This window comes from Ichthyophthirius multifiliis (assembly GCF_000220395.1).
Source record: "Ichthyophthirius multifiliis unplaced genomic scaffold scaff_1120509251430, whole genome shotgun sequence".
NCBI lineage: Eukaryota > Ciliophora > Oligohymenophorea > Hymenostomatida > Ichthyophthirius > Ichthyophthirius multifiliis.
In genome coordinates, this window is record NW_004085881.1 from 27,566 (window position 1) to 53,806 (window position 26,241).

The 26,241-nt window shown below is 17.3% G+C and overlaps 8 protein-coding genes across 8 annotated transcripts, besides 38 other annotated features; 6 read left to right on the forward strand and 2 right to left on the reverse strand. All coding sequences in view use genetic code 6, as the record gives it.

Annotated features, from left to right (window-relative positions):
* Positions 1-57: 57 nt before the first annotated feature.
* Positions 58-109: a microsatellite.
* Positions 58-115: a microsatellite.
* Positions 116-286: 171 nt separating this feature from the next.
* Positions 287-326: a microsatellite.
* Positions 288-326: a microsatellite.
* Positions 290-341: a microsatellite.
* Positions 342-1,796: 1,455 nt separating this feature from the next.
* Positions 1,797-3,116, forward strand: IMG5_202980 (ribonucleoside-diphosphate reductase small chain, putative). Its single transcript, XM_004023849.1, has 2 exons — positions 1,797-2,698; positions 2,754-3,116. The coding sequence occupies exons 1-2, from the start codon at positions 1,814-1,816 to the stop codon at positions 2,967-2,969; spliced, it is 1,101 nt and encodes a 366-aa protein (XP_004023898.1). The 5' UTR covers positions 1,797-1,813; the 3' UTR covers positions 2,970-3,116.
* Positions 3,117-3,327: 211 nt separating this feature from the next.
* Positions 3,328-3,381: a microsatellite.
* A 751-nt stretch (positions 3,382-4,132) lies between these two features.
* Positions 4,133-4,184: a microsatellite.
* Positions 4,137-4,197: a microsatellite.
* Positions 4,198-4,301: 104 nt separating this feature from the next.
* Positions 4,302-4,344: a microsatellite.
* An 802-nt stretch (positions 4,345-5,146) lies between these two features.
* Positions 5,147-5,189: a microsatellite.
* Positions 5,190-5,359: 170 nt separating this feature from the next.
* Positions 5,360-5,394: a microsatellite.
* Positions 5,395-5,509: 115 nt separating this feature from the next.
* Positions 5,510-5,544: a microsatellite.
* A 434-nt stretch (positions 5,545-5,978) lies between these two features.
* Positions 5,979-6,030: a microsatellite.
* Positions 6,031-6,191: 161 nt separating this feature from the next.
* Positions 6,192-6,224: a microsatellite.
* A 1,489-nt stretch (positions 6,225-7,713) lies between these two features.
* Positions 7,714-7,784: a microsatellite.
* Positions 7,785-8,998: 1,214 nt separating this feature from the next.
* Positions 8,999-9,031: a microsatellite.
* A 662-nt stretch (positions 9,032-9,693) lies between these two features.
* Positions 9,694-9,720: a microsatellite.
* Positions 9,721-10,068: 348 nt separating this feature from the next.
* On the forward strand, positions 10,069-10,603 carry IMG5_202990 (hypothetical protein; the record flags this gene model as incomplete). The annotated part of the gene is made up of 3 exons (XM_004023850.1): positions 10,069-10,311; positions 10,333-10,517; positions 10,567-10,603. The coding sequence occupies 3 exons, from the start codon at positions 10,069-10,071 to the stop codon at positions 10,601-10,603; spliced, it is 465 nt and encodes a 154-aa protein (XP_004023899.1).
* Positions 10,604-11,945: 1,342 nt separating this feature from the next.
* Positions 11,946-12,050: a microsatellite.
* A 249-nt stretch (positions 12,051-12,299) lies between these two features.
* Positions 12,300-12,371: a microsatellite.
* Positions 12,372-12,382: 11 nt separating this feature from the next.
* Positions 12,383-12,526: a microsatellite.
* Positions 12,386-12,492: a microsatellite.
* Positions 12,395-12,492: a microsatellite.
* Positions 12,397-12,492: a microsatellite.
* Position 12,527: 1 nt separating the features above from the next.
* Positions 12,528-12,567: a microsatellite.
* Positions 12,534-12,569: a microsatellite.
* Positions 12,539-12,594: a microsatellite.
* Positions 12,540-12,589: a microsatellite.
* Positions 12,577-12,607: a microsatellite.
* A 36-nt stretch (positions 12,608-12,643) lies between these two features.
* Positions 12,644-12,695: a microsatellite.
* Positions 12,646-12,695: a microsatellite.
* An 802-nt stretch (positions 12,696-13,497) lies between these two features.
* IMG5_203000 (hypothetical protein) lies at positions 13,498-15,177 on the forward strand. The gene is made up of 2 exons (XM_004023851.1): positions 13,498-14,487; positions 14,717-15,177. The coding sequence occupies exons 1-2, from the start codon at positions 13,922-13,924 to the stop codon at positions 15,174-15,176; spliced, it is 1,026 nt and encodes a 341-aa protein (XP_004023900.1). The 5' UTR covers positions 13,498-13,921; the 3' UTR covers position 15,177.
* Positions 15,178-16,490: 1,313 nt separating this feature from the next.
* Positions 16,491-16,536: a microsatellite.
* Positions 16,537-17,823: 1,287 nt separating this feature from the next.
* Positions 17,824-17,913: a microsatellite.
* Positions 17,863-17,932: a microsatellite.
* Positions 17,933-18,033: 101 nt separating this feature from the next.
* Positions 18,034-18,067: a microsatellite.
* Positions 18,068-18,291: 224 nt separating this feature from the next.
* Positions 18,292-18,354: a microsatellite.
* Positions 18,306-18,366: a microsatellite.
* A 166-nt stretch (positions 18,367-18,532) lies between these two features.
* Positions 18,533-18,566: a microsatellite.
* A 50-nt stretch (positions 18,567-18,616) lies between these two features.
* IMG5_203010 (kelch repeat protein) lies at positions 18,617-20,302 on the forward strand (the record flags this gene model as incomplete). The annotated part of the gene is made up of 2 exons (XM_004023852.1): positions 18,617-19,519; positions 19,661-20,302. The coding sequence occupies exons 1-2, from the start codon at positions 18,701-18,703 to the stop codon at positions 20,300-20,302; spliced, it is 1,461 nt and encodes a 486-aa protein (XP_004023901.1). The 5' UTR covers positions 18,617-18,700.
* A 305-nt stretch (positions 20,303-20,607) lies between these two features.
* Positions 20,608-21,348, reverse strand: IMG5_203020 (peroxiredoxin 2, putative; the record flags this gene model as incomplete). The annotated part of the gene is made up of 1 exon (XM_004023853.1): positions 20,608-21,348. The coding sequence occupies one exon, from the start codon at positions 21,346-21,348 to the stop codon at positions 20,734-20,736; it is 615 nt and encodes a 204-aa protein (XP_004023902.1). The 3' UTR covers positions 20,608-20,733.
* A 444-nt stretch (positions 21,349-21,792) lies between these two features.
* IMG5_203030 (hypothetical protein) lies at positions 21,793-22,268 on the forward strand (the record flags this gene model as incomplete). Its single annotated transcript, XM_004023854.1, has 2 exons — positions 21,793-21,822; positions 21,873-22,268. The coding sequence occupies 2 exons, from the start codon at positions 21,793-21,795 to the stop codon at positions 22,266-22,268; spliced, it is 426 nt and encodes a 141-aa protein (XP_004023903.1).
* Positions 22,269-22,464: 196 nt separating this feature from the next.
* Positions 22,465-23,966, forward strand: IMG5_203040 (translation elongation factor g, putative; the record flags this gene model as incomplete). The annotated part of the gene is made up of 4 exons (XM_004023855.1): positions 22,465-23,364; positions 23,412-23,606; positions 23,655-23,801; positions 23,859-23,966. The coding sequence occupies 4 exons, from the start codon at positions 22,465-22,467 to the stop codon at positions 23,964-23,966; spliced, it is 1,350 nt and encodes a 449-aa protein (XP_004023904.1).
* Positions 23,804-23,854: a microsatellite.
* Positions 23,967-24,085: 119 nt separating the features above from the next.
* On the reverse strand, positions 24,086-25,896 carry IMG5_203050 (hypothetical protein; the record flags this gene model as incomplete). Its single annotated transcript, XM_004023856.1, has 3 exons — positions 24,086-24,738; positions 24,794-25,327; positions 25,482-25,896. 3 exons carry the CDS (start codon positions 25,894-25,896, stop codon positions 24,086-24,088), a joined length of 1,602 nt encoding a protein of 533 aa, XP_004023905.1.
* Positions 25,897-26,241: the final 345 nt, after the last annotated feature.

Below are 26,241 nucleotides of genomic sequence, written 5' to 3' on the forward strand. Positions count from 1 at the left end.
TTTATTTATATATTTTTTTTTAAAAAAAAAATTAAAATTTATAAAACTTAATTTAATTATAAAAGAAAAAATTATATAAAAAAAAAAAATATAATAATAGAAAATATAATATATATATTTACACCTTTAATTATAATATTTTTAAATATAAAAAAACCCAAATAAATTATTAAATTAATGGATAAATATTTTAATATCCAATTTAAACTGAATAAAAAAAAAAAAAATCGTTAATAATAAAATTATTAATAAGATATAAAAATTAATATTAAAAATAAAATAAAAAATATATATATATATATTATATATATATATATTATATATATTTTTTATATTATATTTACAATATATCATTTTAATTTTATATGCGTTATAATAATTAACTAATATAGTATTTCTAAATTATTCTTATATTTTTTTAATAATTTTTACTTTTTTAATAATAAATAAAATTTAATTTTTTTTTATATTTTTTAATGTTATATTAATGGAATAAATTTTATTCTTATCATTATATACTTATATTTTAATATTATTAACATATTTAAATATTTTTTCGTATTTTTATTATTTATAAGTTTAATTCTTTGATATACATATTTTTTATTTTATTCCTTTTTTTCTTTAAATAACTTCATAAATTTACTTTTATATATTATTTTTTCTATAAAAATTTTTATTTCTTTTCTTTAAGTTTGCGTTTGTTAATTGTTGATGTTTTTTTTTTATTTTACAAAGTTATTTTTTATTTTTTAAACCTATTAAACATACAAGAAATAAAAATTTTTATATTTATAATTTATTATATTAAACTAAATAAAATATATATATTAAATTAAAAGATATAAGAAAATAGTATTTTCACATTAATTTTATGATTAAAATTAATTTTTATATAATTTAAAAAAAATAAAAAAATAAGAATGGAATTTATAATAAATAAACTAATTTTTAGAGAATAGGTTTTTATAGGAAAAATAAAAAACACAAGAAATATAATTTATATTATGAATTTTACGATAATTAATATATAATCTTAACTATTAAATCAAAATTAGAGCTTTTATAATCCTATTATTTCTTTTTTATTTTAGCATTAAATTGAAATATATATTTGAACATAATCTATTCTTTATTTTTTAATATTATATTTGTTATAATATTTAAAATTAATAACTTTTTAAGATTTTTTTGAATAAAAACTATAATTAAATATATATATAAAGAAAACAAAAATTAGAATTTTTTTTTTAAATATATAAATTAAAATAATATATTAAAAATAAATGATAAAATTAACAATAAAATTTTATTTGAAACATTTTTTAAATATATTAATTTATTTTGAATAGTATTAAGTAAATAAATGCAAAATAGTTATTTCTAAATTTCAAATTTAAATATTAAAAAAAAAAGTCGTAAAGATTTTAATTCATATATATAATTTGAAATTAGAAATTTCTATAGAAAGAAAATACAAGATTTAAAACACATAAAAGTATTTTTTTTATCAAATAATTTTCTTTAATTATTATTTTTTTAAAAAAACGTAAATAAATTCTGCACAATATACATTTTTCAAATTAATTAAATTAAAAGCGCCTATTAATAAAAAATCATAATATCAATAACTTTTTGTGTTATATATATAATATATTTTGAAAAAAGCAGCGCTATATTTTTTAATTTTAAATTTTTATTTCTTTATAACCTTTTTAATTCACTTCTAATTTAAAAGCAAAAAAAATAAAATATAATAATATTAATATAAAAAAAAAAAAACTAAAGAAAAAAAAGTCGAAATAATAAAAAAATGTTTCTTAACAACTAAACTAAAGATAACTTTTTATAACCTTAAAATGAAAAAATAAACAAATTCCTTTTAGCATCTGAAAAACCTTTAACAATCTCAAAATAAACCAACTAAACCAAACAAAGAAGTGATTTCGAAAGTGAACCAATTCTTTAAGAAAATCCAAACAGATTTGTTATGTTCCCAATAAAATATAATAAAATATGGGAAATGTACAAAAAAGAACTCGCTTCATTTTGGACAGCAGACGAAATTGATCTTTATTAAGATTTGAAAGATTGGGAAAGATTGACTGATGGCGAGAGACACTTTATTAAGTATGTTCTTGCATTTTTTGCAGCTTCAGATGGAATTGTTCTAGAAAATTTAGCTGAATAATTTATGTGTGAAGTTTAAATTCCAGAAGCAAGAGCTTTCTATGGATTTTAAATAGCTATGGAAAATATTCATTCCGAAACTTATTCTTTATTAATAGATACTTATATAAAAGATGATAATGAAAAAGAGTTTCTTTTTAAAGCTTGTCTAAATATTCCTGTAATAAATAAAAAAGCTTAATGGGCTTTAAAATGGATTAATAATAATGACAATTTCGCTTCTCGATTAGTTGCATTTGCAGCTATTGAAGGAATCTTCTTCAGTGGAAGTTTCTGCGCCATTTTTTGGCTTAAAAAAAGATCTTTAATGCCTGGTTTAACTTTTTCAAATGAATTAATATCAAGAGACGAAGGATTACATACAGATTTTGCTTGTTTGCTTTACTCAATGATGTAAAATAAATTAGCTAAAGAAGAAGTTAATGTTATTATCGCTGAAGCTGTTGAAATTGAAAAAGAATTTATTTCTGAAGCTTTACCTGTTGAATTAATTGGGATGAATAGCAACGTACATTTTTATATAAAAAATTTTATTAATTAATTTTTTTTTATATTTTTTTTAGATGATGAAAGAATATTTAGAATTTGTTGCAGATAGACTTTTGTATTCTCTTGGTTATCCAAAATTATTTAATTCAAAAAACCCTTTTGAGTGGATGGATATGATATGTATTTAAGGAAAAACTAATTTCTTTGAAAAGAGAGTTGGTGAATATTAAAAATCAGGAGTTATGTCTTCTAAAGAAGATAAAGTTTTCAGATTAAATGCTGATTTTTGATTTAAAAATTAATATAATGTCATCTCTTTTTTATTATAAAATAAATGGTCTATATACATATATGTTAAATATTCTTATAATATTATTATTTTATGTTTTATATAAAAAATATTAATTTCCTTACTACTTAATCATATTTAAAATAAATTTAGTTTTTTATATTTTATAACATAGTAAATTTCCTTTTTTTAAAAAATGAATTTTCTTATTTTACAAATATCATAAAAACTAAATAAAAAAAAAAAACTTTATATATAAATTTAAATAATATTTTTAAATAAAAATTTAAAAAACAAAATGAACAATAAAATTTTTTATTATTAAATAAAAATGATAAATCGAATAAAAATCATAAACTAATATAAATAAAATATTATTACAAAATATAAATAAAATATTAATACAAAAATAATGTAATTACTTAAATTATTAAATTGATTATTATATAAATAAATTGTAATAATAATATAAAATTAATTGTTTAAATAAAAATAAGAAAAGAAAAAAATTATAACTTATAAAATTATTTAATTTTATATCTATTAATTAATATATTTAATTTAAATTAATATTAATATTTTTAATTTTGATAGTATAAATTTTTTTATTATTTTTTACTATATATATTATTTAATTTAATTTAATAAAATCTATATTTAATTCAAAATATAACTAAAATTATTGTTATTTAAATATTATTATAACTATAAAATAATTTATTTAAATGTTGTTTAATGTATTTTATTATTTTACTATTTCTATAATTCATATAATAAAAAATTATTAAAAAAATGAAAATAAAATTAAAATATAAAAAACATTATTAAAAAACTCATAATATTTAATTTTAGGTTATAATAAAAAAAAAATTTCGTTTAATTAATTAAGGGTGTTGTTTTAATGGGTTAGCCACACCTAGGAATCGTGCAAGCCTAGGGCAACTATGTTGGGACCAGGGCAAGCCACTAGTAAACCCAACCCCAATGAAAAATTAATGTGAAACCACATGTCCCTAATAGGGACAGTATCAGTTGTCACACTGATAAGAACAGATACTACACTTGATCTTAGCCAAAAGGCCGAGAAGGTATGAAGGGAATCTTTTTTGCTTTTTAGTTTTTTCTATTTATAATATATTAAATTAAATAATTTTATGGGTTTTCAATAATTATAATAAAATAATAATAATATTAAAAATAAAAATAAAAAAAAATATTAAATTAAAATATCTATTTTTTTTATTAATATAAAAAAAATATAATTTTATTTTTATTAAAAAAATTATTTATTTATTTTATTGTAAATGTTTTTTTACTTTTATAAAATAGAAAATTTTTAATTTAATTATTTTTTTTAAATATAATTTTTTTATTTACATTATATATTTATTTTTATACACAAATCTCAATAATTATTTAATTAAGGCTTATAATTTATTAGTAGTATCTAAATTTTAATAATTTTTTTTTATATATTTGATATAAAATCAATAGAATATAAAATTTAAAATATATTAAAAATTCAATCATATTTTTAGGGTAAAAAAGCCTAGTATTTAAGTATTATCTTTTATTTAGTTTCTTTGCTAATTCCTAAATCATCCTATTTTAAATTTTTAAAAAGTTTATCTAAACATTTAAAATTATATGTTAAACCTGATTATAATATTTAACATGGGTTAAAATCTATTATTTTATAAAGTAAATCAACCTCAATGTTTTGTAAAATATTTATTTAAGCTTTAGTTGAATTCCCAGTTCTTAGCATTCATTTAAATATTTTTTTCAATAAATATATTATATCACTATTTAACAAATTTAATTATAGTAAATAGAATTTTATGTTATTGTAATTTTTAAGAAAATTTATATTTTATATTTATTTAATATAATGAATTTGTTAGCTTTTTTATAATCTTTCTACTTCTTTCAAGATAGTTGTATTAGATTAATTATTTTAAATTAAATAATTATTATAATGCAAAAGTTCAAATATATAATAAAGATTTAAGAGCAATAAATTAAACTCGAAATCAAGAACAAGGAAGTTTAGAATTTTAAAAATTTATACTCATAATAATAATTGATAAAGGCCTTAAAATATGAAAAAAATAATACCATATTCTAAAAAATCATAAATTATAAAAATACAATATATTCAATTAATAGTTTACTATTAAATAAAATAAAAAATATTAAAAATTAAATTAAAAGTATTAAATAGTTTACTATTATTTATTATTTTTATCAAAAAAATTACTATTAATTTTCTATCTATTAATATATCATATTAAAAATTTTTACTTAGGTATTTTTAGCAATTTAAAATATAAATACATACTAAAAAATATTTGTAATTTTATAAAATATAGTTAAATTATTAAAAACTTTAAAATTATATATTATTAAAAAATTTAATTATTAAAGAAGAATAATAAAAAAGTAGGTTTAATTGATAATGAATGCATTTTAAGATTTAAAATTTTTAAAAAAATAACTAAAATAATTGAAACTAATAAAAACCACATAATATCTAAACAAAATTATAAAAAAATAATCAATTTTAAAATAATAATGAAAAAAAAAAAAAAAAAAATTTATATGTTTAAAACAACTTTCTATATATTTGTTAAAAATTTCGTTTAATTAATTAAGGGTGTTGTTTTAATGGGTTAGCCACACCTAGGAATCGTGCAAGCCTAGGGCAACTATGTTGGGACCAGGGCAAGCCACTAGTAAACCCAACCCCAATGAAAAATTAATGTGAAACCACATGTCCCTAATAGGGACAGTATCAGTTGTCACACTGATAAGAACAGATACTACACTTGATCTTAGCCAAAAGGCCGAGAAGGTATGAAGGGAATCTTTTTTGCTTTTTAGTTTTTTCTATTTATAATATATTAAATTAAATAATTTTATGGGTTTTCAATAATTATAATAAAATAATAATTAATTATTTATACTTCAAAATAAATATTATTATAAATGGTATATGATATTCTTTCTATTATATAATTATTTAGATTTATATAAATTTTTAATTTATATAAAATTTTTAAATATAATTAAAATAAATAAAAATAATTTATTTTGTATATAATATAATATATTAATATATAAATAATATTTTTTTTTTGTTTATTATATGTTAATTGAATTCTGGATTTAGTGATATTTTTATTGTTTTTCTTTTTATAATAAATTTATATATTATTTTTGTTGTTTTATAATTTTATATGTTTTAAATATTTATTCAAAATAGTTTAATATTTAAAATTATTATATTTTTAATAGATTAATAGTGATGAAATTAATAAGAAATTTAATACTAAATTAAAGACTAAAAATTTATATATTTTTTATTTTAATGAAAATATTAAGCGAAAGATTTTACTTTTTATTTATAAAAATTAAATTCATGAAATTTTTTTTTTATTTTTTGAAAAGTAAATTGAAAATATTTTTTTTTTAAGAAATAAATAAAATTAAAATTTTTAGTATCTAAAATTCATTATCCAAACTCTATATATTATTTGTTCTTACTTTTTTTATTTTCTCCTATAATTCTTTTTAAAAACATAAGTCACAAGATTTTTAAAAAAATTATAGAAAACTAATAAAATATAAAAACCAGTAATATATTAATATCTCTAATATAAAATATAAACGATTTAACAGATAAATATTAAAAAATAAAGAAATTAAAGCAAAATCAACTAAATAATTAATATAAGTTAAGAAAAGTTATATGTTTATTCGAAAATTTGAAATATTAAAAGTACGATATTTTATCTATTTATTAATAATATAGAAATTTTTCTGCTTCGGTATTATAGACATAAATAATAGTATTTTTATTGATTTCTTAATAATAAAAAATAGATTAATTAATAATTAAAAAATTAATTTACAAAAATAAAAATATAATGGTTAACTTCATTATCTTTATTTCAAAAAAATAATAATTTAATTATAAATTTATTTTTAAATTTTATTTATAATATAAATATGTATATATATTTTTTATTTTATTTTTAATGTAAAAATTACGAATATATGAAATACTTAGTTAATATTTACTTATTATGATCTAATATAAAACTTATAAAAAGACTTTATTACAGTTTTTTTATTTATATTTGGGATAATAAAATTATTTTAATGAAATTTTTACATATAATTATGTTTTATAAATGTAATTACTTTTTTTCAGTTGAGTTTTTTTGTTTTTTAAAAAAAATAAAAAATGTAAAATATGCAAACTTGAAAATAAATAATAAATATTCTTTTAATATTTTGAAACTGTTCAAATAAGATTTTATGATGTTACATATCATTATCGGCTAAATTGAAGGCTTAATAGTATAAATAAGATATTACTAAAGTATAAGTGCATTTTTTTTTGAATAATTTCACCAAATTTTGTAGAATAATATATCGAAATATTTAATTAATTTGAGAAAAATATTACACAATCTCCTAAATTTTTTAAGGGATGTGAAATACGAAAAATTTACATATTTTTTAATTTTTATATATTTTTATGATTACTACATATAAAAAATGCTAGAAAATAAGGATTAACATATCTAAACAATAAATTATAAAACTATTACATAATATTAAAAAAAATTATAATAAACTCATACTAGTTTTTTTATAAAATATTTTAAAAAATATTTATATATTGTCTAAAATTTAAATATATATTTTACAATGAAAAAATATGTAAATAATTTTTATATAATATATATTTAAATATTTTTGATTTTGTTTATAATATATATATATATATATTTTAATTTAATTATAAAATTGTTGCAAATATTTTTTTTGGTGTATACTTGTTTTTTTAATTATAAGTTAATAATAAATTATTTAATTTTAGTATGCATTTAAAAGATAAACAAAAAAAATATAGAATCATTTCAAAGTATAATAAGCAAATAAAATATAAGTAATTTAAAAGCTATTATTATAATTAAATAAAAACTGTTTATAAATACTATTAATAATAATTTAACAATTATTTTACAAAAGTTTTTAAACTTCTTAATTTAAATTAAATTCATAATTTATTTTTATTTTCTCTAAAATTCATTTTATATTTATTTTTAAAATAATATTTTAAATTTGTGTCAAAATAATTTCGAAATTATGAATAAAAATTAACCATTTTTTCTATTTAATAAATATTGAAATTTAAAATATATTTGAGTTTGATGAGAAAAAAAAATAATAATATGAAAACAAAAAGGAATTTCAAAAAGATGAAAAATCATAACGAAAGATAAAAATTATATAGAAACGAAATAAAGATTTCGTATTCTGTTGCAAATTTCGCATTTTTCAGTTATTAATTTTTCATATTTTCTTTATTTTTAAAAAATTAACATCAAAAAAAGGTCGTTATGATTTTATTGTTTTTAAATTTTATTGATTGAATTTAAGAAAAAATTAAAAAATAATATAAAAAAAAAATTATAGATATAAGCATATTATTTATATTAAATAAAAAAATAATTTATTTTATTATTAACTATAAAATAAAAATATTTTTTTATATATATAGTATAAAATTTATTTCGATATATTAATATTCTTTAAATTTATTTATTTTTTTAACTTTTTAGATATGTTTATAATTTTTTTTTCCCATATAGCATGTCAAAAATTTAATTAGTCCGTAGAGCTACAGACTTTTAAAGTTAGCCTCGTTCAACCTTCATGTTTAATACAATTTTTTATTAAATTATAAAACTTATAATATCATAAAGTGTATGGAATTTAAGGATCAAGTATGGTATAAATTATTGAAAATTTTCTGTTTTTACTTATTGAAATATAATGCAACTTAATATCATTGATATTAAAACTTATATCAAAGGATTTAAACTCTCATATATAGTTTATTTTTGTGAAAATAAGAAAATTTTATTTTTTGAGAAAAAGTGACAACACTCTTATTATAATATCAAAATATTAATTTAAATTTATTAGTGTTTGTGAATTTATTTTGTGGATCAAATAATTTAATATTATTATAATTAATATTTATTAAATAATAGATATTTTAGATTTGTATTTATCCTATTTTCTAAGAAATTTATTGTAGAATTAAAAATCAATTTTTTATATTTTTTTTACTAAAGCAATTTATAAACTTTATAATGGTTTTATTATATAGAATATGAATGATTTTTTATACTTTTAATAAAAAAGGTAGAATCAAATATATTTTATAAATTTTTATAAATAAATACATTAAATTTAAATTATTAAAATATAAACAATAAAATGTTTACATATAATTTTGGAAATTTCTTATGAAGAATTATAAACATAAATAAATAAATAATTTACTAAAAAATAAATAGATTTTGTATGATTTAGCTGATTTAAATTATAGTATAATGTATAATGCTCTATATTTGTTTGAACTTTTTAAGCGATTATAGAAAAATTTTTGCACAATAAATGTAGAAAAAAATATAGTTGCTTTTGGAATAAAAAATAATTTAAATTTAGAAACTTTGAGATAAACATAAAAATAAATTAAGAAGTAATTTAATTAAAATATTCAATTTAAAGATAGAAAAGTTTATTTTTAAATAATTTATTTATAAAAATAATATTAAATATATTTATAAAAATATGTTAGTTATTTTTTAATAATAAGAAAATAAAAGTATATATTAAATATTTAATTTTTTTAAATATTAATATATATATATATATATATATATATAATTTTTGCAAAATTTCTATTTTCATTATTTTTAACTAAATTTGTGAAAAATTTGCATTCGTATTCACAAATTCTGAGTACGCGAATTATATATAATTCTTAAAAATTTGTAATTCGTATTTGGCTTGTCAATGATAAAAAATCCTTTATGTAGAATCTTTATATATATTAAATATAAATTTAGTTATTTAATCATTATTTTTTTATTTTTTAAATAATAATTTGTTAAAATTTGATTTTTATTTAGTTATAATTTAAAAAAATAACATTAGGAAAAATGTGTTTTTTTAGGATAATATTAATAATATAACTTGTTTCTATATCTTTCTAATATATAAACTCAGTAGGAATGTTTATGTAACCATCTTCGAATTCTAAATATCCTAAAGAAAAATATGATTGGGTAAATGCAGCAGATGTATAACATATACGAAGTGAGGGATTAAAAGTAATTCCTATATTTTCTAACTACACATATTAAGAAATAGATTTTCTACTTTCCAAAGTAAATGGAGTTTACTTTCCTGGAGGAGATGCAGATTTATGGTTAGATGTATAATAAAAAGAAGGTTTTACAAGAATGACAAATACTGTACAATATATATTAAAAAAGGCATAATAATTTAATGAAAAAGGAGACTATTTTCCTTTATGGGGAACTTGCTTAGGATTTTAATTAATGAGTTTAGGATTTACCAACTACGAAAAAATACTTGATGATGTAAAAGACTAGAATAACACTAAAAGTGGAAATATAATAGCTTTAAAAGGAAAAATGTTTGAATAACTTGATGAAAAGTATATTCAATATATTGAAAATGAAAAATCTCTTTATTTTTATCATTAGTGGGCTGTTTTCCCAGAAAAATTTAATTAATTTTTGAAACCATTGTAATTTTAAGCTTTAGTTTTTTGTAAAGATTTATAGGGAAAATCATTTGTATGTGCTTATGAACATGAAAAATATCCATTTTTCGCTGTTTAATTTCATCCTGAAATTCCAAGGTTTGTTTTAAAAAGAAGTGTTGATAATTCGCATGATAATAATTAAGTTGAACTTTCTAAATATTTCGTAAAATTTTTTGCAGATCAAGTAAGAACAAATGAACATATTTTTGAAAGTGATGATTTTGTAGATGAAATTGAAATTCATAATTTTAAAGTTTTTTGTTTAAAGGAAGATTTTGCAGAATGTGAATATTTTTTTGAAAGAAATAATTCCTGTTTTCTTTAAGATTTTATTAAAAAAAAATTGAAAATATATTGAGTTTTAATTATTAAATAATTAATGCTTTTTGTAGTTTAATTTTTTTTTATATTTAAATTTTTTAAGAAAAAAAATTATAAATTTTAAGAGGAAAAGGTCATTTTATGTTTCAAAGCTTTGATTTTCTTTATATTATGCAAAATATTTTTTATTAAAAAAAGATATTCTTAAATTATAATATACTCATTAAAATTTACTATAAAAACATTTTAATTATATTAAAATATGAAATTAATAACTTGATTTTTGTTGCTTTTTAAACAAACATATATATATATATTTCTAAAATAAAAAAAAACGGAACATAATTGTTTATTTTACAATAAAAAACTATATTTAATTTTCTAAATTTAAATATATCTAAATGTCTAATATTTTGTATTTAATACCTTATATAAAATATTATTAATTAAATTAATTTATTATAAAATTATAAATTATTTAAAATACACATCGCAAATTGGTAAAATAATAATAAGCTTTTATTTTATGCTAATTAGAATAAAAATAATTTTATATTTATTATCATTAGTATTTTTTAATTTTTTTTAATTTATTAACCATTTTTTTTAAGAAATCATAATTTTTAAGACGAAAATAGCAAATATAGAGTTTAGAATTCTATTTATAAAATAAATATTTCATAAAAATAATTTTAATACATAATTAAAGAAAGAATTTGTTGAATTTTTAAATTTATTAAAAAATTAATTCGAACTAATTTATTATAAAAAATTATATAAATCAAGAATAAAAAATTCAAATAAAGATATTAAATAAACTATTAAGATATTATAAAATAAAGATTTATATTATATTTAAACTAATAAAATATTAAAAATATAATAAATATTAAAAAAGAATAGTTATATTTAAATAATAATGATAAAAAGAATATAAAAAATTAAATTTATTTATTAAATATTATTATAAATATATAAATATATGTTTTTCATTTTAGAATAGAATGTATATAGTTATATAAAAATAATATAATTATAATAGTTTATATTTAAAAAATAGTAATGAGTATAGTATGATAAAAAAGAATAGAATGATAATAGAGTAAATTGAAATAAAATAGCCTGCTTAAATTACATAGAAAAAAAAGTATATAATATAATGAGGCATATAAAAAATTTAATTTAAATTAGCTAGCTAATAATATTAAGTAGCATGGATAAAAAGAAATCTTAAATAATGAAGAATTAAAGCAAATATATAAAATGTTTTAATTATAAAAATATGCATCATATAATATTTATGTTTAAAATTAAAATATAAGTGAGAACTTTAAATAAATTTTAAAATAAAAAAATACATGTATAATTATATATAGATATAAAAAACATTTAAATATATATTTATATAAAATAATGTATAAACAAACAAAAGTATATATATTAATTTTATATATATATTTATATAATAATATATATTTATTTATATATATATTATATTTATACATATTTATATTATATATTTATATTTATATTTATATTATATGTTTTTTTTTTTATATATATTATAATATCTTATACATATCTTTTTTATTTTATATATTTTTATTTTATAATTTTTATATATTTTTAAATTATTAATTATATAAATTAATAATTATTTTAATATCTATTAATATATTTTCATCATTTTTTTTTAATTTTATCTATTTTACTATTTTATCTATTTTACTAATTTTTATATATTTTTAAATTGCTAAATAAAAGTATTTTGCTAATATTCATTTTTATTGATATCATCATTATTACTAAATATTTAATTTCTAAAATATAAAATAAAAAAAATATAAATTTATAATATTATATAATAAAATTACTTATTAAATGTAGGGAAATAAAAAAAATAATAATAAAAAAATAAATAAAAATGATGAAAATGATGTAAAAGTTTTATTAAACACAGATAAAAATATATAAGAAGCTATTAATATAACTTTATTATGCATATAAGAAAGATTATAATTAGATTAAGTTTTATAAACATTATTATAATATTAATTTTAATATATATATTTTATTCAGTTAAATAAACAATTGGTTATGTCTTATTTTAAAGAGCTTAGTATGAATTAAATTGTAGCTAAAGATAACATATTATCATTTACAATATATGGCAAAAAAAGTTAATTTAAAATTATTAAAATATTAGGCTAATAATAATAAGACTAAGAAATTGAATAAAATTATATAATTTCAAAAAAGTAAATAATATTTAAATATATAATTATTATAAAAAATATTAAAGGACAGTATTCTAACTTATTGAAATAGAAGAGACATAGTAAACAGATTAAGAAAAGAATAATTAAAATAGTTAAAATTATGCAAAAAAATAATTAATTATAAGTGGAATTGATAGATATGAATAAGAACTTGAAAATTGTATAAATATTTCTATAAAAAATTCTTAATTATTTGTTAATTCAGGAATACAACCAAACAAAGTTTTTTTTTTAAATAACATATTATTATTATATTATTTATAGGGAATTTTAATTACAGGTCCGTCTGGTACAGGAAAAACTCTTTTAATAAAAAAGCTTATATAAAATCATCCTGAAATTCGTTTTTTAATTGTAGATACAAAATCCCTTTTAACAAAATTAATAGGGGAAGGAGAGAAGAAGTTAGAAAATTATTTTAATTTGGCGGTATAGGAAAAAAATGATAATGGTACGATAATATTTATAGATGATTTACATATATTATGCGATAAATCAAACAAAACAATTATAAATACATTTATAGTAGAATTAGATAAAATCTAATCTTAAACAGACCATATATTAGTAATTTGTGCTACATCAGAATAAAAAAAAATAGATGAGAATTTATGTCGAGCAGGTCGTTTAGAAAAATAAATAAAATTCGAAATACCAAAATAAAATGAAAGGTTAGAAATTTTAAATATTTATATGCAAAATTGCACTCATAATTTAGATGAAGATATGATTTTTTAAATAAATTAATAATTACATGGATTTACAGGAGCTGATATTGTTTCACTAATACGAGAAGCTCTATTGGAACAAATAAAAGAAGATAAAAAAGTACTAGATTTTTCGAACTTTCAAAACGCACTCTCTAGAGTACATGCAAGCGGAATTAAATAAATATTAATGGATGTACCTAAGGTCTTATGGAAAGATATTGGGGGATATAGTAATATTAAAGATTAAATAAAATAAGTCATAGAATGGCCACTTAAACATCCTGAAGCATTTAAAAGAATGGGTATTTAGCCTTCTAAAGGTATTCTATTGTACGGGCCACCAGGATGCTCGAAAACTATGATTGCTAAGGCTATTGCTACTGAAAGTAAACTAAATTTCCTTGCTGTTAAAGGTCCTGAGTTATTTAGTAAATATGTAGGAGATTCAGAGAAAGCAGTAAGAGATGTATTCAGAAGAGCGAGGCAATGTGCGCCATCTATTATTTTTTTTGATGAAATAGATGCTATAGCGACTTAAAGATCTATAAAGTAAGTTATATATATTAGTTTTTCATATTGTTTCTTATTTTAAATAACTCAATTTAAATAATTATTTTTTAATTATTAGTTTTTCAAGTATAACCAAATTATAAAAGATCTTTTATAATTTGTAAATACAAGAGATTTTATTTAAATTATAATTGAGTTATTTTTTTTTACAAAAAAAATATAAAATATGAACAAATAAATATATTATTATTAATTTTAAAAAATAAAGTACTGACGTTTCAGAAAGAGTGCTTTGTTAAATGCTAAACGAAATGGATGGTATCGAAGGACTTAAGAATGTTGTTATTGTTGCAGCTACCAATCGTCCAGAAATTATTGATAAAGCCTTAACTAGACCTGGAAGATTTGACCACCTAATTTATGTTCCTCCTCCTGATTTATTGTGCAGAAAAGAAATACTAAAAATTAACATTTTTGATAGTGGAATGCCAGTTAACCTTGATGAGATTAATATTGATGAATTAGCTATTAAAACAGAAGGCTTTTCAGGAGCAGAAATTAATTTGATTGTTCGGGAAGCAGGACTAAGTGCCTTAAGTAGAGATATTTACACTAGTGTGGTTGAAAATAAAGATTTTGAGAATGCTCTTAATATGGTTAAACCTAGAATTACAAAAGAAATGGTCCAATAATATATTAATTTTGCTAAAAATTTAAAGTTTTTTTGAAAATATTGTTGTTTTATTTTTTAATAATAAATTCATAAAAGTAGAAATATTTTATGTTTTGTTTGAGTATAAAAATATGTGCATATTATATTTTTATCTTATTTATAACTTTGATTTTTTATTTTTTTTAATTAATTAAAATTAAAAATATTTAATATAATATAAAATGGAAATACAACCTTTGAAATTTGAAGATTTTAAAGACTTTCATCAGAAACAAATTAAAAAAATTATAAAAAATAAAGAAAAAGACTTATAAGAGGAACTTAATTTTTTGAATTTATATAGTTTAGTTTTATAAAGAATTCTAAAAGAAAAAGAAAATACAAAGATTTTAATAATTGAAAATAATAATTAATTATTATTTTAATATTTAACGAATTTAGGATATAAGAATTGTACTTATATTGATTTTAACCAAATTAAATTTAAAGTAAAAAATGAAGAAAAGCAATAGAAAGACTTTCTAAACAATTAATTTTAAAAAAATGAATTTAATATTATTATTGAAAACGGCTTTTTAGACAGAATTTAATTAGAAAATATAGATATATTTTTTTAATAAGTTGTGTCTATATTAAATGAAGAAAATGAAAGTTAATTTATTTCGCTTTCTTTTATAAATGTTGCAATTTTTTAAGATTTTGTTTAATTTATCTTAGAAAAAAATTATCGAATTTCGTTTTTTTAATGTGAATAGAAAAAAAGTAAAATAATTCCTTTTTTAACACAATGCATTTTTATGTAAAAAGAAGATGAAAATAAACAAAAAATTAGTTATTACATTGATAATTAATTAATTAATTCTTTTTTTAATAAATAATAATTTTTTAGTTTTGTTAATTAAATTATATAAAGTAATTGTTTTTTCATAAAGATTAAAAAGCTAAAAATCTCATAAATTATCTGTTTTAAATTTTTATCAAAATATAATATTTACTCTATCGATTCATCTAATTAAAAATAATTAGATTTAGTATATATAAAAATTATATGTATTTTTAATTTATTTAATTATTAAAAAAAAGAAAAAGTGTGGATGCTTTATATTTAAACATGGAAAAAGATTTTAATAAAGTGTTATCAACTAAATTTTTAATTCTAATAATTTTTGTAGGATTTTCTTTGTTTTCTTAAATCCAGGCTTTAGTTTCGGAAATTTCGAATCAATATAATTAGAAATTCAAGAACATTTAAATTAATTAAAACCAAAAAAAATAAAATAAGAAATAGAGTTTATTTACGAAGAGCTAAACGGTAAAATATATATATTATTTTTTAAAAAATATTTTTAATAGAGAAAGAAATTATATTTTAAAATGAAAAATATATTATTGAAGAAATAAATTAAAATGAAGAAGATGATAATAATTTGAGGATTTTTATTTTGAAAAACGAAGACATAAAAACAGATTCAGTTTTTAGAATTCCTAAAAATGGTCAAATAGATGAAAATCATATATTATGTGAAAATTCGATGTAAAAATAATATTTATATACAGTTTTTTTAAAAAATAAATAAATAAAAAAGTGCTATAATATCAAGTTTTTCTCTTTTTGATACAGATTTTTTTGAACAAAAATATATGTAAGAAGAATTAAATATTTTAATTTTTAATAGAAGATTACTTGCATTATCTAAATTTATTTAAAAACATTTTCCTAATATAAATTTAAAAATAATAGAAGAGAATGAAGAAGAATATAAAGTAAAATAATAATATTTATAATTCAATTAAGAAAAAAGAACATAAATAATATATAAATAACATTTGAAAACAAAAGAAGATACATAATTTGAAGAATAATTTATTTAATAACACATAGAAATTTTTGATTTTATAATAATTAGTATTTAGGAAAATATTATCTAATACATTGAATTTTTGAAATAAGCTTAGTAAATTTTGAAGAAAAAAACAGGAATTTTATGTATTATTTTTGAAGAATTTTAAAAAATTAAAAAAGAGTAACTCTAAATACTGACACGATTTTTTGAATTAATTTATTCTTTCAAAAAAGATGATGATTCTGAAATATTATTTTTAATAAATACTAATTTTTAAAAAGAAAAAAATTAAAATGAGGAAGAATTAGTAATTGTTAACATTTAAGAAATAAAATAAAAGAAATAATTAGAAATTAATTTCAAAAATTTAATTAAAATTGTAAATCCAAAATGGAATAGCACATTAAATATAGAAAAATATTGTTCTAATATTATGCTTAAATATCCTAAAATTAATGGTAATTGTTTTGAAAGGACTAACTTTTATTTTAATGAAGGGAATGATGTTTTTATAAATGCTACAAAAAAGTAATATGAAAAAGATTTAGGAAAAGTTAATAAAAAAGAAAAGCTTAAATCTAAAAATAAATAAAAATGAAATTATATTATATATTAAAATTAATAATATGTATATCATATTTTTTATTTAATATTATATAAAAAATATTTTCAAAAATTATTGAATTTCTTATTAAATAAAATAGAAATTATTAATTGAATATAATAGTAAATATAACATAAAATATATAATTATTCTATATAAAACATGAATATATATTTTTTTAAAAAAAATTAAATTGTAGAAAAATAGTAAATAATAAGATAAAAAAATTTTATAGATTTTTGAAATATTAAGAAAATATTATAATATATTTAATAAAAAATTTAAATTAATAGTATATATATATATAAAAATAAATATATATATATATAATATATATATATATATATATATTTATTTATATATTTTTTTTTTATATATATAACATTTAAAATATTTATTTTTTAAATATCTTTTTCAATATATTATTTTAAATCATAAAATAATTTATAATAATTCTTATTTTTTTTAATAATAATTATAAATTTAATATAATTATAATTATTTAATTTTTTTTTTTTTTCTTTTAAATTTTTTAATAAAGATTTCATAATTATTATTGAATCTAATGTTATTATTATAATATTTGTCAAAGAATATTGTTTTAAAAAATTTAATATAAAATTTATATTAATGAATCATAAATAATAACACTATAACAATTTAAAAAAATAAAAATATTAATTTCTTTTTAAAATTATTAATTAAATTTAATTTAAAAATACAAAAAATTATTATTTTAAAAAAAAAAAATATAGATAAATATAAAAAAAAAAAATTATTAAATAAAGTTAAAAAAACATATATAATGCACAGAAGAAGTATTAGTTAATTTACTAATAACTAAGAAGCAAATTCTCCTGAATAATCTTAAACATAATTTTAATTTTAATAGTAAACAAGAATATCAGAAAATAATATTAATTATTAACAAAATTTCGAATTCGAAGTTTAAAGAAAGTATTTAAAAAAATAATAAAAAATAAATATTAAAAAAAAAAAAAAAGTAACAATACTAGATATTCATATTAATAAAATATAAGTTAAAGTTAATAAATATATCCGATAGAAGAATTCGTACATTAATAAAATTATTATAATATTCATGACTCAATTGGTGATAAAAATTTCTAAATGTTTGATTAATAGATGTGGGAAAAAGTAGATTAAAAATCATACGAAAAGCCATGTTAACGAAGTAGTTCAGCGTCAATAATACATAATGATTGCTTATATATTTTTGGTGGATTTACATTTAATGGCCGTTTATCTGAAATAAATTAATATAATTTCAAAACCTAAAAATGGACAAAAATAAAAACTAAAGGATAAAAACCAACTGCTAGAGAAAGTAATGGAGCAACAGTTTATGATAATAAGATGTATATTTTTGGCGGATATGATGGTGTTTGTTGGTTAAATGATTTTTATTCACTAGATTTATATACATTTGAATGGATAAAATTGTAAAATAAAGGTGATGTTCCAAGTTAAAGATTTGGATTTGCTTCTGGAAAATATAAAGATAAACTTGTTATTTTTGGAGGTTTTGAGGGTACATATTGGTTAAATGATTATTATGAATATGATTTTATTGAAGGATTTTGGAAAAAAATAGTCCTTTTGAACATTACACCTTCAGAAAGATCATGTCCTAGTTATTTTTCTGTAGATGAATATTTGTTTATTTTTGGAGGTTTTAATGGTGTCGATAAATTAAATGATTTCTATAAAATTAATATGAGGAAAGGAAAATGTATTAAAATATAATAAAAAGGAGAAATCCCTTCTTGTAGATATTTTCATAGTTAAATATGTTATCAGAATAAAATTTATATTTTCGGTGGATATAATGGATAAATTAGACTTAATGATTTATATGAATTCAATATTTAAACTAAAATTTGGAATAAATTAGAATAAAAAGATCCTCCTGCTGGCCGTTCTTCTATGGTATTTATATTTAATATGATTTTTTTAAAAAAAAACAAATTAACTTAAAATGAATTATATACCTTTATTATTTTTTTATAATAAAGAAAATTTCTATAATAAAAAATTATGAAATTATATTATATTTTATTTTTTTAAAAGATTTTTTAAGTTTATGAGAATTCTCTTTATTTATTTGGTGGCTATAATGGATTTAATGTATTAAATGATTTTTATAAATTTCAATTTCCAGCAGGAATAATCCCTTAGTCTACATATTTAAATGATATGTATTAGTTAATAAACAATAAATAATTAAGTGATATTTAGTTTTAAATTGATGGATAAGTTATTTATGCTAATAAAAACATTCTATCTATTAGAAGCGAATATTTTAAAATGATGTTCACTAGTGGATTAAAAGAAAGCTTAGATAATCAATTACCTATTTAATTAAAAGATGTTTCTTATGATGCTTTTATGAATATGATTACTTATATTTATACAGATCAATTTGATTCGAATTTACCTTTAAAAGGACTTATAAGCTTAATTCCTCTTAGCGATTAATATTTTTTGGAAAGATTAAAGTATTTATGCGAAGAATCTATTATTAATTAAATAAATTTTATAAATGTGATTGACTGTTTAATTATTAGTTAGAAATATAGGTGTGCTATTTTAAAAAAACATTGTTTTAAATATGTTCTTGATAATTTAGAAGAAATTAAAAAAAAACCTGAATTTCAAAAACTTATTAATGAGCCTAACTTACTAATGGAAATTCTAATGAATAAATAATGACATTGTATATTGAATAGTTAATATTTATTAATTTTTATATTGTTTTTTTTATTATATTAATATGTTTATTTACAATTCTTATTTTTATATTAATTTAAATAACTATTGTTACTTAATATATATATTTTTCAATTTGTTTTCTTAATATAAATTTTTTTTTTATAATTTATTAAAATTTTTAAATTTATATTTTTAATTAAAATATTTATTTTTTTTAATCAAGAAAAAATAATTTATTGTGTTTTTTAAAATTAATTTATTTTCTATTAACAAAATTTATTTAAAATAATGTTCAATTTTTAGTTAATTTATCTTACTTTTACAAATAAAATTTATAATAATTAAAAAGATATAAAAAAAAAAAAATTATAAAATAAATCAAAAGTAAAAAAAATAAATACATATTTTAATAAGTATTTAAACTTATTTTTTCATTATTAAAAATGCTCGTTTTCCCAATATTATTTTAATTTGTTTTAGTCAACTTTAGGTACTTATGATTTAGTATGAGGTTTCCATTTGGCTGGACACATTTCTCCGAATTCTTCATAAAACTAATATCCTTAAATAAGTCTAACTATTTCATCTACATTTCTTCCTACAGGAATATCATTAATAGATATATGTCTAATAATTCCTCTTGGGTCAATTATAAAAGTACCTCTATAACAAGATCCTTTTCTAGGTCCATTCGGTATTAAAGTACCATAATCTCTACAAATTTATTATGTAATATCAACTAATAAAGGTATTTATAAATTAGCTATACCTCCTTTTGATTTAGGTTTAGAAAGCCATTCGTGATGTTAGAATTAAGAACCTATTGAGCATCCTAAAACTTCACAATTTATTTTTTTTAATTCGACTGAATGATTAGAAAATTGTAATATTTCAGTAGGGCATACAAATCCGAAATCATTTGGATAAAAAAATAAAAGTAACCATTTACCTTCAAAATCTGATAAACTTATTTTTTCAAATTTATCAGTTACAGAAACTGTTGAAAATTCAGGAGCTTTTTAACCTAAGAAAGCTTTGCTTGTCATTTTTTTTTATAACTTTTTTAGAAAATAAAATATAATTAAATATAAATATAGATATATTAATATCATATATTTAATTAATTAAAAATGTACAAAATTAATATGCTTTAATTTCAAAAAAAAAAAAAGATATAATTTTATGTCTGTGAATATATATATATTTATATTTAAACTAAATAAAATTTAATAAAATAGTTAAAAAAAAATGTTTTTTAATTAATTAAATAAACATACATTTCTTTAACTAACTAAATCATAGAAAGTTCTCTAATAAAAATATAAAGCTTTCACCTTTCTATATCCTTTTTACTTCGCAAGTTTGCGCAACATAGGTATTTCAGCTCATATAGATTCTGGAAAAACAACATTTACTGAACGTGTTCTTTATATGCAGGTAAAATAGGAGCAATACATGACGTCAAAGGTACGGATGGAATAGGAGCAACAATGGACTTTATGGAATTAGAGCGTGAAAGAGTAAAATATTAAAATTACAAACATACATGTATATATAATAAAAAAAATAGGGTATAACAATATAAAGTGCAGCCACGCATCTAAAATGGAAAGATACTAATATAAATATCATGGATACTCCTGGTCACGTAGACCTTACTATAGAAGTAGAGAGAGCTCTTCGTGTATTAGATGGAGGAGTATTATTAATATGTGGAGTTGCAGGTGTATAGCCTTAAACGTTGACTGTATTTAAATAAATGCAGCGTTACTCAGTTCCTCGTGTAATATTTATAAACAAACTTGATAGAATGGGTGCTAATCCATTTGCAGCTGTAGATATGATAAGAAAACGTTTAAAATACATGCCGCAGCTGTCTAAATACCTATAGGAATTGATCAAAGCCTAAAGGGATGTATTGACTTAATTTGATGAAGGCACATCTTTTTTAAGGCGAAAAGGGTGATTAAATTGTTACTAGTGATATCCCTGAAGCTCTTTTAGAATAAGCAAAATAAAAAAGACAAGAATTAATAGAAATTATTGCTGAACTTGATCCTGAAATAGAAGAAATATATTTAGCAGAAGGTGAGATAAGTGTTTAAGCTTTAAAAGACGCAATAAGAAGACAAACGATATAACTGAAATTTTCTCCAGTATTTATGGGATCTGCATATAAAAACAAAGGAATATAATTATGTTTAGATGGTGTTTGTGATTATTTACCAAATCCCTAAGAAAAAATAAACAAGGGTTTTTTAATAAAAGGTGATAAAAATGAAGAACCAATAATTTTTTAACCTGATCCTAAGCTTCCTTTTGTAGGATACGCATTTAAATTAGAGGAAAATAAATTTGGATAGCTTACATATATAAGGGTTTATTAAGGAAAACTTAAAAAAGGTGAATATGTATACAATACCACTGTTAAGAAAAAAATGAAAATCTCTCGAATGATTAAAATGCATGCAAATTAAATGGAAGACATCAACGAAGTCAGTCCTGGTGAAATTTTCGCTATTTTCGGAGTTGATTGCGCTACTGGAGATACTTTATGTGACGGAGATTTATAATTCTAGGCTAGATGTAGTTCCATGTTTGTACCATAACCAGTTGTTTCTTTATGTATCAAACCAAAAGATAATAAAGCTAGTGTGAAATTCAATAAAGCTTTAAAGAAATTCCAAAGAGAAGATCCTACTTTTAGAGTTGGTATTGATAGAGAAAGTGAGGAAATTATAATTTCGGGAATGGGTGAATTACATCTTTAGATTTACGCTGAAAGAATGAAAAGAGAATTCGATTGTGAAGTCATTGTTGGAAATCCAACTGTCAATTTCAGAGAAACTATTACTTAAAAAGCATATTTTGATTATTTACATAAAAAACAAAGTGGAGGTGCTGGCTAATTTGCTAGAGTTATAGGATATATAGAACCTCTTATAAATCCTGAAGACCCTTAAGATTATTCTTGTCAATTCTAAAATAAGGTCACTGGAACATCTATTCCTAATGAATTTATTACAGCTTGTGAAAAAGGATTTTATGAAGTTATTGAAAAAGTAATATACATTTTATATATATTAAGCATAATAATTCATACAAAAAGGGACCTAATACCGGATATCCAGTTATTAATATAAAATATGTACTAGAAGATGGATAAACACATGTTGTAGATTCTTCGTCTAATGCTTTTATGATTGCTACTAAATATGCTTTCTAAAAAGCCTTTGCTTCTGCTGGACCTGTTATTTTGGAACCTATAATGAATGTTGAAGTTACTTGTTCTGGTTCTGAATATGTAATTATTTTTTATTATTTATTTGTTTATAAATAATTATTTTATTAGTCATAAGTTATGGCTTCTATTTCTAAAAGAAGAGGTTCTATTACTAATACAGAATCTAGAGATGATATTTTTGTACTAAATGCTGATTGTCCTTTATAATAAATGTTTGGATTTGCTACTGAATTAAGAGGATTAACTTCTGGACAAGTTTATTTTTTTATTAATATATATTTTTTTTTAGTATTTATATATATTATTTTACAGGGAGAATTTTCAATGGAATATAAAAACCATGAAGCTGTTCCTCCTTAAGAAGCAGAAGAAATCAGAAAATAATATATGTAAAGAAGAAAAGAAAAAGGGCAAGATTGAAAATAATAAATAGGAATAATTAAAATATATATATATATACATATTTATTACATATAAATAATTTAGAGATTTATTTTTTGCTATATTAAATATTAAAAAGAAAAAAATTATTATTAATTTCAAAATTCTTAATAGATTTTTACACCTTTATATTTTATAATAAAAAAAAAAAAAAAAAAAAAACTTTTTGAATTTTCAAGTTCTTTCCACTATTATTTATTAATATCAAAATTTTATAAATAAACTTTTAACTCAGGTAAAAAAGAAACACAAATTTCAAAAAGTGGTTTAACTACAAAATCAATAAATCCAATTTAGCTTTTAGGAATATTAACATTATCCCTATCACATAAATAAGTTACAGGTAATCCTAATTACTTTTCATTATCTCCTTAATTAAAGAATTCATTCATGATTTTAATAGACCATTAATAAGATATTTTCCAATTTTTAATAGGATTACTCAGATCAGCTGCATGGATTAGAATTTCCATGCAATTTTATTTATCTTTATTTTTTATATCGAAATCTAATATCTTTTTAAATAAAAAAATAATAATATATTTAAATATACCTGAATCTAATCTTGTTTTCATTTTTCCAATATCAGAAAAGTGACGTGACATATCAGTAGCTAGAATCATATTTATAATAATTTGCCTTATTATTTTGAATTCTTTTATTGTAAATGATCTGAATATATTTATACTTTCATTATTTAATGTATCTTCAAACATTTTACTCACATGAAAATTTTCTAATACACTTTTATCTTTTTATTTTTAAAAATAAAAAGATAAATAATATATCTATTTATTTAAAAATACCATTATATTTAAGAGCTAAATTATTTTAAGTATTTATCATATATTAATTATTAAGCCCCGGATGCTAATAGTCATGAGAAGAAGCTGATATATATATTGCAGCTTCTTCTAATGGAGAAACTTCTGCTAAATCTATAAAGTTGCATTTAATAAGAAGAAAATGCATAAATTAAGTAACATCAAAAGCATGCAATTAACTATGATAAATAGCTTCCTATTTATAATTGTTTTAAATATTTTTGGCAAATCCAAAAAAAATTTTAAAATCAATTTAAAGTTAATTAATTAACTATCTTTTTTCAAATAAAAATAATAATAAATAAGAAAGTTCTTCTCCTTATCCGAATTTCTATAATTCAAAACAGTCAAAACATGAAATATCTTCAACCTTAATTTTTTTTTTTTTAATTATAAAGGAATTAAACATTTAAAAAATATAAAGCATAAAGCCTTTAATAAAAAATACATAATTATTAAAATAATCTAAAATATTTTAAGGAACGATTGTAGTTTAATATTATTGTTATTATTAACCTAAATTAATATTGTATTTATTATTCTTATTTTATGATATAAAATACTGAAAGTTTTATCTACTTCTTTTTTAAAACCAATCATCACCCTTTTTTTATATTATTTTATATCTAATTTAATCAAATATATAATACTATTATTTATTTGCCTTCACTTTTTTCCTCTATTTAAGGTTCATAGAGACTATTTTATTAAATAACTTCTATTATCCATTAGAATTTTCTAATAATGGATATATTATCGAACACATCTTTCAAATTTTCTAAAATCTAAATTAATTTTTATGCCGGTGTTCTTATTTAATTTACTATTTTAGAGTTTTTAAATGTATTTACTTTTCTAAAAAGTAAAAATATTCTAAATAATCTAAACAAAGCCCTAAATATTTAAGCAATATTCGTAAATGTAGTTATATTATCAAACTTTATTTCAATAATAATTAACATAATACTTATTATAATTATAAATGCATCTAACAATTATAATTTATCATTAAAATACTATTTTTAATTATAAATATATTCTTATTTTATAAAATAAATTTAATTATACTTAACATGATTTTGCATATACGTTTAAAAATATTTCGATTGTAAATATCACTAAAATAACTAATTCAATAAAAATCAATATTTTTTATATATTTTGTGTATCTGTATTTTCTGTAAAATTATCCAAAATTATATTTATACATATTATTAATGTATAGATTAAAACTAATAAAACAATAAAAAATTTAGTTGGTTTATAGTCAAGAAGAAATTTTATTCTTCTTCTGTTTTAACCAATTAACCTTTTTAATTATTATATTTTTTATTTTTTTTTTATTAATACTTTATTTTTTAATTAGATTTCTATTTTTTTTACTATTTTTAATCTTATAACTTTTATAGGTCTTCAAATTTTCTTATTAT